This window comes from Tachyglossus aculeatus, chromosome 16 (assembly GCF_015852505.1).
Source record: "Tachyglossus aculeatus isolate mTacAcu1 chromosome 16, mTacAcu1.pri, whole genome shotgun sequence".
In the NCBI taxonomy this organism is placed as follows: Eukaryota; Metazoa; Chordata; class Mammalia; order Monotremata; family Tachyglossidae; genus Tachyglossus; species Tachyglossus aculeatus.
In genome coordinates this window covers 43204626-43220121 of record NC_052081.1, presented here as the reverse complement: position 1 = coordinate 43220121, position 15496 = coordinate 43204626, and the positions used below count along the sequence as shown (strand labels likewise).

Sequence of the window (15496 nt, the reverse complement as noted above, 5' to 3'; positions counted from 1 at the left end):
TCCTGCCCCTCACAATCCATCAGGGCTCCACTGAAGACATAATGAACTAATGCACAATGGACAGAGGATGAAGAGAATACACTGCCGCAGCCTGAAAATTTCAACAAGTCCAAGAGGGCTTTGGATAAATTCTAAGACGAGGGATCCAGAATGGGGCTTACTAGAGGAAGAGTTAGGGATTCAGAGGGGGATGTTAGGACTGCGAACTGCCCATTCTGATGGTTAGGAACGGATCAAGGAAGGTGATTCTGCCCTTGGCTCCCCTTATAATTCTAGGATAGACATTCGAGGCAGACCACCAAGCGCTTGGGAAAATACAATTTAATAGAGTTGGTGGACATGTTCTCTGCCCACAATGAGCTTTCAGATGAACTCATAGTCTTGACACCTAAATTGTTACTCCGACCCTTTCTATTGTTGCCAGTGCTGTTCCATGGACCCCGTAACCGCCGCCTCTTCCTTCCCCCATGACAACCAGTTCCTCAGGATGGAGGACGACATTGCAATTCAGCATTAAAAGGAGAAGAGATCCAGGCCAATGGACCTCAGTTTCCTACTCTGTAAAATGGAAATAACAACCCCCTCCCTTCCCTAACTCTTGAGCATGCAGTGAGGATGAAGTGAGATCATTGATGTTGATAGCGCTTTGGAAAAATGACAGTCCTCGACGTCAAATTTGAGATGGATATTTCAAGAGGGCAGGTGGTGGGCTTGGGAGTAAGGTGACCTTGGTTTTTGTCCCAGGCTAGCCCCGTGGTGTGCTGAGTGACTCTGAGTGAGTCATTTAACCTCCCCAGAATCTCAGATCCTCTTCTATAAAATGGGGAAACCAATCTCAGGCTCAGGGATGGTCTGAGATTAAGGGTGTGTGAGTTGTGAGAGGGTGGGCTGGGGACACAAGGAGGGGCTGCATGAGTTTAGGAGGGCAGCCATTTCCAAATCCGCACCCACGGCCAAGCCAGGAAGGAGAAGCCAGGAATGGGGCTGTCCTCACTGAGCCTGTCCTGACCTCGGGGTTGCCAGGGGATGAAAGGGGGCCTCACCTTTGCCGTGTGCTGTTTCAATCACCCACGTGCAGTTGAGGTTATTTGGGTAGAAGTCAGGAAACCCTGGAGACAAGATGGTCCCTCCGGAAGCTCGGATGTATCCGCCGCAGAGAGCTGCAAAACCCCTAGTGCTTCAGTGGGGCCCCACCCAGAGCCGCCTGGGCAGGCCTTAGCGTGTGCCAGGACTTGTGGGAGGCTCACACTCAGGACCTGTGGGCAGGGCTGGTGGACAGAGCTGGGCCCTGGCCCTCCTGACGGGGTGTGATGTGGGACTGTAGTGGAACTGCCCAAACCCCTCTCTTAGCTGTCCAGCTCCCTGAGAGGAAACCCAGGAGCCTTTGACACATCCCAGTTAGTCCCATTCCCTCCAGAGAAAGAGCCAAGGAAGCAGTGCCCCAACTCAACCCCAAGCCCCCTCATCTCCTTCCTCCCCCTGCAACCCCAACCACTGGGCAGGGCTCTTACCTTCACAGCTGGGCAGGGCCCGGCTCCACTGGAAGTTGGGTTCACACTCAAGGGCCTCGCTGTCACTCAGGGTGTAGCCAGGGTCGCAGCTGAATGTCACCAGGGCACCGACGTAGAAATCATTGCCATGACGCTGCCCATTGACTGGGATCCCAGGGTCCAGGCAGTGGTCGGACTGGAGTGTTACAGCTAGAAGCCAGGGGCCACAGAGGACTCTCGGCATCTGAATGGGCCTGCTAGACCCTCCCCAGGACAGTTTGGCTAAGAGCCACTTACCCACCCACCTTAATCTACACTCTAGAGATCATTCCAGGCTTCTTCCTGAAGGGAGGGTATGAGGAGGGTGCCAGTACTTACTGAGCAACCATGGTGGGTGAGGGGGTGGACTTGTGTTCTAAACACTTGCTGGCCCAAAGACTGTGGCTGGTAATCTCAGGTCCCTATCTGCAAGGGTTGGAATGGTTCATTTCACACTGGGGGATCCTAATCAGGGTTTGATGTGCCCACAGAACCCCAGCAGCTTGGAACTGCATCGCCCTTCTCCACCACCTCCCAGGGCCTCCAAAAAGGTTGAGCAGAAAGTGGGGATAGTTGGGAGGCAAGATTGGGGCGGGATTGAGTGGGGGAGACAAATGCTAACAAGTGCACCAGATGGGAGACTCAGCCTCAGCCACTGAAACCTCCCATCCCCAACCCTTTAACGGAAATGCTCCATCGCTATCCCTCCACTCCAGCATCTCCCTATTTTTTTATAGTATTTGTTAAGCATCAGCATGGCTTAGTGGAAAGCTCATGGGCTTTGGAATCAGAGGTCATGGGTTCGAATCCAGGATCTGCAACTTGTCAGCTGGGTGACTTTGGGCAAGTCACTTAATTTCTCTAGGCCTCAGTTACCTCATCTGTAAAATGGGGACTAAGACTGTGAGCCCCACGTGGGAAATCCTGATAACCTTGTATCTACCCTAGAGTTTAGAACAGTGCTTGCATGTAGTAAGCACTTAACAAATACCATTATTATTATTATTATTATTATTATGTAACAGACACTGTACTAAGTGCTGGGGTATATACAAATTAATCAGGTTGGTCACAGTCTATGTCCCACATGGGGCTCACAGTCTTAATTCCCATTTTACAGATGAGGTAACTGAAGCACAGAGAAGTGAAGTGACTTGCCCAAGGGCACACAGCAGAGAAGTGGCGGAGCCAGGATTAGAACTCAGGTCCTTTGACTCCTAGGCCTGCGCTCTATCCATTAGGCCATGCTGCTTCTCCTTTTCTTGCCCTGGCCATTGCTTGCTCATGCAACCCCTGAGACAGGGGACCAGAAAGAGGGGGAAGGAGAGGGACAGGGAAGAGCATTTGCATTTGCTTTCTCATCTCTTCCCTCCTCCAAAATGCCACAGTCTGAGGCAGGTAAAAAACACAGAAAAAGAAAAAAATTGCCAGAGACAATTCTGATGCCAATGCTGGCAACCTCTCTGAGAGCCAAAATGGAAGGCTCTGGGGTACCCAGACTATCTGTCTAGCAGGCACCGTGGTCCCTGGTGCCAATCTAGGCCTGCTTGAGAGGGACAGAGGCTGTTGCTGGCCAATCTCAGGACTCCCCAGAGCCTCCCTAAAACCACAAACATCAGAAAAACCAGTCTGCTTCTAGAGAAACCCTGCCGGGGGCCCCAGAAGCTGTGTCTGCTGGCCACCGAAGGAGCCCCGGGGCCACCCCTGTTGGTAGCCAGGAGGACTCTCCTATTCCTCCTTCAGCCCATGTCCATTGTAGAAGCAGACACTGCATCCAGTCCCAGTCCCACTCACTGCCCTGGGTATCTGGCTGTCACCCTCAGTCACTCCACAGACCTGAGAAACTCGCACAAGGAGCAGAAGAGTCTGGGCTCTGGAAGGCTCTGGACTACACAGGCCACCTGCCTAGCAGAGCAGAGAGGGGCTTCAGGTGGAGCCTTCTGGGGACAGAGAGGCCTGGGCCCAACTGTGAAGGCACAGTAATCTGCACCCCTGCCCTCAGTACTTACTTTCGTACCGGATCTGAAAGCCGATGTCGGAGTGGCTTTTATCGGTAGAGAAGAGGAGGTAGAGGTAATTGCTGGTGCTGATCAGGAACTGGGGTACCTGGGTCCCGTCATAGATGCCAATCAGGGGGGACGAGTAGGAGCGACCATCTCGGACTTCCAATGTGTCGTAATTGACTTCTGTTTTAAATCTGCCGGGGGCAGGAGGCAGGAGATGGGCTTGTCAAACACAAGGGCAGTCCTCGGCCTTTCCCAGTGGGGGGAATAGCTTGGACACAGGCTAGCAGTGGTTAATTTCCCCCGGGAATCTGGGAGAGAGGGTGTCATTTGCATATTATATGACATAATAATAATAATAATGATGGCATTTATTAAGCACTTACTATGTGCAAAGCACTGTTCTAAGTGCTGGGGAGGTTACAGGTGATCAGGTTGACGCTCGGGGGGCTCACAGTCTTAATTCACATTTTACAGATGAGGTAACTGAGGCCCAGAGAAGTGAAGTGACTTGCCCAAAGTCACACAGCTGATAACTGGCAGAGCCGGGATTTGAACCCACAACCTCTGACTCCAAAGCCCATGCTCTTTCCACTGAGCCATGCCTGCTGTGTGGTCTTGGGCATGTCACTTAATTCCATTGTGCCTCAGTCTGTGCTGTCCGGTGGTTCTGGGCCAAGGCAGGGCTTCTCTTTTTTTTTCATATGGTATTTGTTAAACACTTCTTAGGTGCCAGACCCTGTACTAAGCACTGGGGTAGATACAGGCTAATCAGGTTGGACATAATCCAACATGGGGCTCACAGTCTCAATCCCTATTTTACAGATGAGGAAACTGAGGCACAGAGAAGTAAAGTGACTTGACCAAGGTCACCCAGCAGGCAAGTGGAGGAGCCAGGATTAAAACCCAGGTCCTTCCTACTCCCAGACCCATGTTCTATCCACTGGGTTTCTGCGTACAAGTGGCCGGGCCAGTGACACATCTAGCCAGTATTGGATCCCATGCTTTGTGAGGCAGTGAAAATGGTTGCTCGGGAGTTCCCTGCCCCAAGGGGATTGCCCAGAAATTCAAAGTCAGGGAAATCCCCACTGATCCCAGCCCTTCCAGGAGCCACACTTGGAAAGAGCCTAAATCCCTCTCCAGTCCAGGGAGTGACGTTCCCTCTTCTTCCCCACAATCCCCGCTAGGGTACTGATTATTGTCATTATTCACATTACTCATGGCTTTAATTTCATGCCCCATTGTAGAACTCTTTCAACCTTAGACCTCATTCATCCTTACCCACCCCCATGATATAGGAGGGGCAGTGATCATTCTCCCCACTCTCCAGAGAGGGGGAACCGAGGCCCAGAGAGGTTCAGGTATTAATCCAAGGTCACCCAGTCAAATAATAACAACAGTAATAACAGTAGTGATTGTTAAGTGCTTAGCATGTGCCAACTCCTATGCTAAGTGCTGGGGTACATATAATACAATCAGTTTGAGCACAATCCTTGTCCCACTGTACAAGGGAGAGGGAGAAAAGGTTCTGAATCCCTATTTCACCGATGAGGAAACTGAGGCCTAGAGATGTCAAGTGGCTTGTCCAAGTCTACACAGCAGGCAAGCGGTGGATCGGGGATTATAGCCCAAATCTCTTGACTCCCAGGCCTGGGCTCTTTCCCCTAGGCCATGCTGCAAGACCAGAAGCCAGGTGTCCTGAATCCCCAGCCCCGTGCTTTTCCCTCACTGGAAGGTGATGAGGTTCAGTTGGCCCACCACCTGCTTGGGGAGGCTCTTACCGGTCAAATGTGATCTTGATGGGGTAGCCAGGCTGGGCCTCGATCACCCACACGCAGTTTAAGGAGTCCTTGTAGAAGCCTGGCCAGCCAGGAGAGAGGATGGTGCCACTCGCTGAAGTCAGGTGACCACCACAGGGAGCTGGGGGAGAGGAAAACCAGATATATGTGTGTGTGTGTGTGTGTGTGTGTGTTTGTGGGGGTAGTCAAATGTCAAGGGGGAGAGGGGGTAGAGCCTGACTTAGTTATATTTATTGAGCACTTACTTTGTGCAGAGCCCTATACTAAGTGCTTGGGAAAGTACAATATAACAATAAATAGACACAGTCCCTCTTTCTGAGAAACAAGAACATACCAGGGCTGGAGAGGTCTCTGGGGCTGCAACTGGAGAATGACCAGTAGGGACCAGGACCTCTGCTTTGATTGGATGCTTCTAAGCCCCTCTTACAGTGCTCTGTATCTAAGAAGTGCTCGATTCCCCTGTCTCTCCCGGCTTCAGTTTATACTTCACTCTGCTGCCCAAATTATCTTTGTACAGGAACACTCTGGGCATGTCACTCCCCTCCTCAAAAATCTCCAGTGGTTGCCTGTCAACCTACGAATCAAGCAAAAACTCCTCACTCAGCTTCAAGGCTCTCCATCACCTCACCCCCTCCTACCTCACCTCCCTTCTCTCCTTCTACAGCCCAGCCTGCACCCTCTGCTCCTCTGCCACTAACTTCCTCATTGTGCCTCATTCTCGCCTGTCCCGCTGTCAACCCCTGGCCCACGTCCTTCCCCTGGCCTGGAATGCCCTCCCTCCACACATCCGCCAAACTAGCTCTCTTCCTCCCTTCAAAGCCCCTCTGAGAGCTCACTTCCTCCAGGAGGCCTTCCCAGATTGAGCCTCCCTTTTCGCCTCCTACTCCCCATACCCCCACCCTACCTCCTTCCCCTCCCCACAGCACTTGTATGTATTTGTACAGCTTTATTACTCTATTTATTTTACCTGTACGTATTTACTACTCTATTTGGTTAATGCTATGCATATAGCTATAATTCTATTTATTCTGACGGTTTTGACACCTGTCTACATGTTTTGCTTTGTTGTCTGTCTCCCCTTTCTAGACTGTGAGCCTGTTGTTGGGTAGGGACCATCTCTATATATTGCCGACTTGTACTTCCCAAGCTCTTAGTACAGTGCTCTGCACACAGTAAGCACTCAATAGATACAGTTGAATGAATGAATGAATGATCCATGCTGCCGAGGAGGAGGATAGTGACTAATCCTCTGGGCTGGAAGATGGGAGCCTGCCTCATTGGGAAAGGTCTCTAGGATGGCTAATCTACAATCTGCCTTGGTAGCCTGTACCCAGTGCTTCCTAATATCCAACCACACCCCACACCCCCCATGCACATGATACCTCCCTTCCTCTTGCTTGGCCCTCTGGGAGTATGAGCGATCTACCAGTTCGAGGTCTCCTCCTGCTCTAGGTTTGTCACTCATTGGACTTTCTCTTTTTCAAGCTCAATGGCCCCAATCCTTTTCCCCTTTCCCACAGAGAACAATATCCAGATTTTCATCGATTCAGTTACTCTTCCCCCATTAACAATTCCTTGCATTTATCAGGCCCTGTCATTGCTTCCAAAGGAGGAGATATTTACTTCAATTTTATCTCACCATATTCCTGGGTGGCTGGGAGAGGCAGGCATTCTTGCCTCCATTTTACAGATGAGGAAACTGAAGACAAGAGGGGTGAAAGTCCAAGGTCACGACCCAGCAGACCTGGGTCATGGGGCCACAGGCCTACACCCTTGCTTTCTCTAAAGCAGGCCAGGCCAGGGGCAGAGCCAGGGGTCAAGCCCTGATTTCTTGGTGTCTCTGTCTAACCCCTTGGACAAAGCCATACTCCACCCTGGCCCTTATGGAAGGGGCCATGATCGGAGCAGCTGAAGGAAAGCATCCCGCCTCTTACACTTCCTTACTCCCACCATCCATGTGTCTCCCTTCACTGTCTCTTCTGCCCTTTTAATAACCCCGATTCTTTGCAGACTCGTTTGCGGCTCGTGGATCCCAAAGAGAACTGATGCCCCCTCCCCCTGACTCCTTCTCCACTTCCAAAGAGCTACTTCCCCACCCCCAATCTTAGAAAGGAAAATGTGAAACACACGAGCCAATTATGGCCCAGCGGGGAGACTTCATGAATCGGCAGCTGGGTAAATCATCGCTCCACTTGATTTCCGCAGGTCTCTTATGGGCATGGGGACCGGGAGCAGATGAAAGGAGGCCTTTGCCAATTCCTCTTTCTAATGGGACCTGAAATTTGGTGTCCGCACACTGATTTGTCTGGTCCCCCTTCCTTCCTCCCTCCTCCCCCGCCATCTCCTTTCACTCCCTCCCCATCTCTCTTTCCTTCCCTCCACCCAACTTTATTTCCATCCTTGTCCCCTTCCCCACCTCTTTCACTTACTGTTTCTCCCCACTTAGCCACTTGGTGGAAAGTAGAGGGCCAGGGGGCCAATCTGCCTCACCGAAAGGAAGGGTATGCAATCCCTGGCCACCGAGATCATTATCTGTCATCTCAAGCCACTTGGGCCCTCGGTGACATATTAGCCCAACCTGGCTCACAGCCAGCTCCAGACTGTGGTGGGTAGCCAGAGAACCTTGGCTGTGATCTCCTGGTTCTGCTCCACAGTTCTCAGGGCAGGGGTGGGGAGAGGCCTTGGGTCCCCAGCAGTGGAACTTTCTTGGAGGCCTGGAAAACCCAGGAATCTTGACTCCCTATCTTCTTCCATTATCCTTCCTCTCCCTTCTCAATCGATGGAATCTACAGAGAGCGGAGCACTGTTGCTAGAGTTCAATGGAAGCAAAATACACATTTTTTATCCTCAAGATGCTTACAGTGAAATGCCCTAACCCTTTTTTGGGGGCTATGAATAAATGATCAATATTACAAGTTATTATTATTACTACTGTTGCAATTATAATCTCCCCCATCCAATTCTCCCTCCCTTTGCACTTGGGTCCATACTGACTGAGCCCTTTGACACTCACCCACCCTGAGCCCAGCAGCACTTATATACATACGGTTACACTCGGCTGCTTTCCCTACCTGCAATTTCTTTTAATGTCAGTCTGCTCTGCTAGACTGAAACTCCTTCAGGGCTGGAATTCTGTCTACCAACTCTACTCTACTCTCCCAAGTGCTTAGTACAATGCTTTGCACAGACTAAGCACTCAATAAATACCACTAATTGATTACCACCAATAATGTGTTCAATTGGGATAGCATTTAAACACATTTTCCCATATCACTTTTCAATCCATCATATTTATTAGTGCTTTTTACCTCAGAGATATAATTTAATCCATACCACATTCCTGCAAGACAGGGAAAGGCAGGTATTGTTGTCCTGATTCTACAGATAAAGAAACTGAGACACAGAGAGGTTGAGAGCCGACAGCAGGGCAGTGTCAGGGCCAGGACTAGAACCCAGGTCTCCTGACTCCCAGCCCTGGGCTCTTTCACTAGGACTTGCTGCCACCACATACTGTGTATGTGAGTTTTCTCCCCTGGGCTGTTGACTAAACCGACCGGGGCCTTGCCTCCCTGTAGCTTTGGATCAAATGTCTCCCAGCTGGCTGCTTCCGTGTCCCCTGAACATCTACCAGTTTCCTTCTTTCTGAGTTGGGGAAAGAGGGCACTCATTTCAGATTATAGCTTTCTTGTCTTTTAATTTTCTTTCTGGCATTAAGCAGTATTTTATGTATATTAAAAGAGAAAGATAATTAGCATTTGCATTTAATTGCTCCCTATGACAAGCCGGGGATTATGATTAAGCAAAAGAGGGAAATAAAAAAGGAGACGATTGAAGAGCAAGGTACTATCAAAGCTTTGGAAAATAAAAGGCAGGAAAATGATGATTTCTGGTAGACCATTCTTAAGCTCAGAGGTGAAATGTGTCCAGTACTGTGCAACCTAAAGCAATCAAAAGTCCTGACCCTCATGCCACAAACAGCCCTGTGGTCAATTGCCTTAAAAACACACTTTTGCTTTGAATAACATCATTCTGAACAGGAAGAACCCGCTCTCTCTGCTCTTGCCAGAAGAGGAAGCACATTCCAAAAAGGCTCTCGCCTCTGCCATGAAGTCTCAAACCCGGCCAGGCAATTACTGAAATGATTTTTCTAGACCTCAGTGAGCCTGGGATTCAAACACTTGCAAATCTAGCCTGGCAAGTCATCCAGAAAACAGAGGAAAAGTGCCGCTTTTTAATGCCTGATGAGTACTTTTCATTTCACTTCTATTTTGCACCCGAAAAACCCCCAAAACTTTAAAGCGTGGGACCTGCGATTCCCAGCTTCCTGCTCTCCTCTTTTCCCTTAAAGGGCCCAAATTGTTGTCCTGGTCGACCCGGTCAGGGAGCAGTGAGGGTAAACAGCTGATCCCTGACCCCTTAAACCTATGAGTTTACCCCGACACATGGCCTTGACCAAGACACCTGAGTTTGAGAGGATAGAAGTCTGGACTCCTGAAGCTGCTCTCCAGGCTCCCAGGACAGAAATGCTCTTTTCCCCACTCTGTAAATCTCATCAGCCCTGGGCCCCTCTTGGGCCCTGAAAGGAGTCAGGAATGGGGGAGGATGGGGAGGAGGGGATGGGCTGTGACTACAGATTCACAGTAATTGGGGGTGAGAACTAGGGTCATGTTAGGTGGAGCGTACAGGGAGGGGTTGGAGGGAGAGGAGAGAGAGGGGAATAGGAGAAGAGAGTAGATATCTGCATGCTACTGCCATCCCCCACCTGCTTCTAAGAAATGGTGACCAAGAGGGGCCAGAGTGACTATTGGGTGAGCACTTTGTCTGGGTGGTGGTGGTGATGCATATTAGAGCTCTGACACCCCTTAGGAGAGAGTGGCTGTGGCCCTGCTTCCTCATGTGACCTTCCGGCCTACCTCTGGGCCATGGTGAGGAGGGAGTTTCTGTTATGGCCAGAAAAAACAGACCATAATCATGGTTGGAATCATGGTTCTGGCCTTCATCTTCACTTCTTCCAGCCTACTATCACCTCTCTGGCCAAGTGGTGGGCTAGGAGTCTAGAATCCGTGACTGTCTCACCCAAGGTGGGACATCTGGTCCCACCGTAAATAACCTGGAGAATCTGAGGCACAGCAGGGCTCTGGGCCTAAAATGCCTCGGCGTTCAGTCCTGGGCGTGACCCAGAACTAGGTGAAGAAAAAAAATTGTAGACCCAAGGAATCCTGGAATTCTGGATTTGGACAGAACAGGCACTTGAGAGACCATATGGTCTGCTCCATGCCTCCAGGCAGGATAATAACTAAATTTCCCAGGACAGACGGTGTCTGTCCTTCCCTGGAAGCTCTCCAGAAATAGGAACTCTGCCATCAACCTGGGCAGACTGTCTCCCAGAAGGAGAGAGCATCATTACAGCTTTGGCTCATTTCCTCTCGCCAGGAGACATCCGGTATCTCTTACCTAACCCAACCCCACCTCAACCCCTTCCCTTCCCAGTACGATTACCTTCGCATCTCAGGACCACATTGTTCCACACCACGTTTCCCTCCTTCAAGATGCAGGTGACGGTCTCGGCCCCGTGGGTGCCGATGAAGCCATCGTCGCAGAGGAAGGAGATGGAGCTGCCCAGCTGTAGGCTGTCGCCAAACCGTTTGCCGTTCACAGGCACCCCTGGATCTGGACATTCGTTGTGTCTGAATGCTGGAGGGGGGTGATGATGGGGAGGAGGTGTCAGACCGGCAACATATCCCCCTTCCCACCATACGCAGGATGTTGGCTAGACCCTCAGGAAGCCAAGGCTCCCTCCTCCCAGCTGCAGCCATTCAGATGGTTGCTCCCCACTTTGATCTGGGGTCATGGTCGGGGAACTAGAGGCTATAATTGGTGACGGACTTACAAATAACAGGTTGGAAATCTGGAAGGGGCTCTCTGAAACCAAGGGAAACGTCATCAGTCACTACAATAAGTCGGTCATTCTGATGGGTTTGACCAAAGGAACCCAGGAGCCCACATCTCCTGCCTACAATTCAGGAGGGAAGGATGGTCGAGCCTGTGCCGTGGATCCACAGTTCTGGTTTCAAAGACTGGGGCTTTAAAGGGAGCTTGAGGGGTCATCTGGGTCATCCCTCTGCCCTTGGCCCTGCTCCCAAGCCCTCCAGGATGGGTGAGATGCCACCTGGTTTTTACAGTCCTCTGGAGAGTGTATCTTTGCAGTCTTCCCCTGTTTTTTTCCCGCTGATTTCTCTCTCCCATCAGGATCTAGGAGATTTTATTCTAGAGCTCCAAACTCTGGCAGTTCTGTCTGGGGACTGGGACTGAGAGGGACACATACAAAACAGTTGTGGGGAAAGACTCAGGATGATCTTTTCCAGCCTTCTAAGGGACAATGAATTAGACTGTCAACTCTGTTATATTGTGCTTCCCCAGATGCTTAGTACAGTTCTCTGCACATAGTAATGCTCTGCACACAGTGAGCGCTCAATAAATATGATTGAATAAATGAATGAATGAATAGTAAGTGCTCAATAAATATGAGTAACTGATTGAGCTGGATAATAGAGGCGATTCAGCACTGGCTGGCAGCTCTGCATTGCGGCGAGCCTGTTGGGTCAAACCTCTCAGGTGGATTTGACAATCATGACCTCTCTGTTATCCAGAGAAACATTATTGATCATTCAAGCCTGTACCTTCCGCTGCTCATTTCGTTGCTCATTAGCACTTATGCCAGAGGATGAGGGCAGAAAGGTGGAGCCTTCGGCTTCTTGTTTGTTGAGGAAGAAGTAGAAGTTCATTGACGTAGAAGGGGATGTGTCTATTAAGACTCTGCAAACTGCCAATCCTGGGTCAGATCCAGGGGCCATTTGGCTATGAGTTCAGCCTCAATGGTGGCCACGGGAAGCTTGAAGGAACCACGTGATGGTTATCCTCCTGGACATCTGTCTTCATAGTCAGGGCAGCAGCATGACCTAGTGGAAAGAACCTAGGCCTAGGAGTCAGAGGCCCTGGTTTCAAGTGCCGGTTCCACCCTTAGCTGATCGTGTGATCTTGGGCAAGTCACTTCACTTCATTGTGCCTCAATTACTTCATCTGTCAAATGGGGATCCAATATCCTTTCTCCTTCCTACTTAGACTGTGAGCACCATGTGGGACAGATACTAGGTCCGGCCTGTCCTTTGACTCCTGGGCCCAGGCTCTTTCTCACTAGGCCACTCTGCTTGTCGGCGATATTTCAAAACCATTTCTTCTAAAGTCCAAAACGGAGAAAGAGAAGGAGAGACTGGCTTTAGGCCTTTATTTAGGATGACCAAGGACTCCATGAAAGTGAGAATCGATCAGACTTTTCTCTTTTCAGCCACCCAGTACAGGGAGGTGGAAGCAGAAGGCCAGGGCTGGGATGAAAGACAAAGAATAAAAATAATGATGGTATTTATCCGGAGCCTACTGAATGCCAAGCACTAGAGCAGACACAAGTTGATCAGATCGGACTCACTCCAAGCTGCAGGTTCATGTCATAAAAGCACCCTGGCATCAGCTGATGAGGTGGCCCTGCATGAAAGGGTCGCAGCCCTAAATGCGGTCATGTGGGGGGCAAAGGCTGACATGGCAGGACCAGCTCCAGACCACCTTCTACCATCCACTCTCCCTCAGGTTGCCCTTAAGGGTGCCCCCATAAGTCACACACTTCAAAGTGGCACCCCCACTTATCTGCCTAGCTTTGCAGTGGGGGCAGTGGCAGGACAGGAGGATGACAACGTGAAATATTTGGTGATGTGGCATAGCACTCCCAGAAAACAGAGGATCTTGGACTCGGAAGGGATCTCAAAGAGTTCATCTGGTCCATCACTTTGTCTCCAGGCAGGAGAACCATGCAGGGCAGGTGGCCATTTTGCCGATTTTCAAGTTCTCAAGGGACAGAGAGTCCACCACTGTTGTCGACTGCCTCTTCTCATGATCCGTCCCCTGGAGAGCCAGGAAGATCTTCCTTGTATCTAACCCAGTTCTCTCTAGCTTCAACTGCAATATACTTTGTCTTGTAAGGCCTTCTGTGGAGCTGGAGGGCACATGCACCACCATGTTCCTGAAGACAAGTCCTCTCAGCTTCCTCTTCTCTCCAGTCTGCTCCTCAGAGGCTTTCCATTTGCATTCCCACTTGGGGGAAGGACGGACGGACTCTCTCTCTGTCTCTCTCTCTCTCTCTCTCTCTCTCTCTCATTTTCTAGGTGGCCCTCTTGGGAGCCCCCAGGACTGTTGAGGACAACTTTAGCCTCCCTTTGGCAAACCTTTCTCTTTTGGGTTCAATCTCATTCATCCCTCTGTCTTGCCCCATCTCAGGAGGGGAAACCAGTCCTGCAGCAATGTTGAAAAGACCAATGCCCCTAAACGTTGCCAGTTATTTCCTGAGGTTCTGGTCTTCAGGTCCATGAGAACTCAGCAGTCTTTGGGTAGTACCCTCATGGTCTCTGAAGGGATTGGTGGATAGTGGCCTCAGGGGGACAGCAGGGGAAGCCAGGAGGGATTGTTAAGGCTTTCAGCATGGGGAGGAGGGTTAGGGGCTCTCCTGGCATTCCGATGGGCTTCAACATGGTTCTGGGAGGAAGAGGAGAGGGAAGGGAATGGGGTCCTATCTTGGAATCCTTTTAGCACTGCCCTGGAAATGGGAGAGGGTCTCCCCAGGCAACGGGAGAATGACCTGGGTTGGGGCGGACTTACTGGTGAAAGTAATGTTGAAACCGCGTTTCCCAGTGGAGTGATCTGTCTGGAACTCAAGACGGGCCACGTGGCCACTGCTGGTCAGCGCCGAAGGCACCTGGTTCCCAGAGAAGGTCCCCAGGACCGGGGACTCAGGTGAGCCACCGTCCTTGACTGCTAGGAAGTCAAACTGGGGCTCCACATCGATGTCGTTGAAGGCCAGGTGGACGCGGCTCTCGGGCTTGGCGATGATCAGCCAGACGCAGTGTAGGTGGTTCCCATACTCCTCCGGGTAGTTGGGGGACAGGACCGTGCCCGAGGGTGAGGTGAAGTTGAAGAAGCATGAGACTGCAATGACAAAAAGCGCAGGGGTCAGCGCCACTACTCCTCACCACCGGGTGGCGTTCCACTCTTCTGATGCTCTCTGGTGCACTTAGTACAGTGCTCTCTCTGCACCCCGTAAATGCTTAATAAATATTATTGCTACAACCCGAGAGGCTGAGCCAACACTCTCCCAAATACCCCAGTGCTTGTCTGATTTATTTCTAAAATCAGTGAGATCAAAGCACTCAGCTTAATTCTTGCCTCGGACTCTGGACCAATAGATTTTATCTCCTCCAGGAAGCCTTCCCTGATTACTCCATCATCTCCCCACCGTATTCCTTCCCCTACTGCCACTTAAGAACTTCTGCATCATCTAAGGATCTGCATGCTCATTCAGCCCAATAGCTCTTATGCCTATCTCTTTAAATCCTGTTGCTTTCTGCAACTGGTAATTCATTTTAGCATCCATCTCCCCTGGTAGACTGTGAGCTCCTTCAGGGCAGGGTTCATGTTTACTCTATTGTACAGTTCCAGGTGCATAGTAAAGTGCCTTGCACACATAAGACTATAAACTCCTTTACTGTACTCTTCCAAGCACTTAGTACAGTGCTCAGAATAAAGGAACTCAATGAATATGACTGATTAACATAGCTGGGAGTCCTGTCCAGGTTTGACCCCTCTGCAAATTTTCCTCCAGGGTGAGGTTCAATCAGAGGATAATCGCCTAGCTGACCTCTAAAACAGTGTCCTCTCTCCTGAAGCCCTGCCTCTTATTCACGCCACTCTCCATCTCCCTCTGCCCACTTGGACGTCTCCCCTCCTCAGCTCCTCAGGTGTGCCACTTGTCCCCTCCAATGGCCACAAAGCAAGGGCTCCTTCGATCGGCCCCTAAAGCCTGGTAGGATCCTTCCCTTCAGCCCAAAATATCTCTGACCTCTTGCATAGTTTCAAACTTGGAATGGAGGATCCCCAACCAAGGTTACTTCCCTAGCTGTTGCCAACCACAGGTGGCTTGTGGCCCAGGTTCTGCAGGCCATTTAGGGAAGCAGAAGGCAGGCTTGGGAATCAGAGGACCTCGGGTTCTAATCTTGGCTCCACCACTTGTCTGTTATGTGTCATCGGGTAAGCCATTTTATCTATTTGCACCTCTGTTTCCTCA

General features: G+C 50.6%; 1 protein-coding gene across 1 annotated transcript in view; it reads right to left on the bottom strand.

Moving 5' to 3' along the window:
* Positions 1-15496, bottom strand: part of CSMD2 (CUB and Sushi multiple domains 2) — a 313956-nt gene that overhangs the window by 108077 nt on the left and 190383 nt on the right. The window contains exons 18-23 of the mRNA XM_038758637.1: positions 14035-14361; positions 10831-11025; positions 5314-5452; positions 3539-3726; positions 1512-1700; positions 1044-1160 (exon numbers count right to left, since the gene is read on the bottom strand). Of these exons, the coding sequence (XP_038614565.1) occupies positions 1044-1160; positions 1512-1700; positions 3539-3726; positions 5314-5452; positions 10831-11025; positions 14035-14361 (1155 nt within the window). The remainder of the gene's footprint in view (positions 1-1043; positions 1161-1511; positions 1701-3538; positions 3727-5313; positions 5453-10830; positions 11026-14034; positions 14362-15496) is intronic.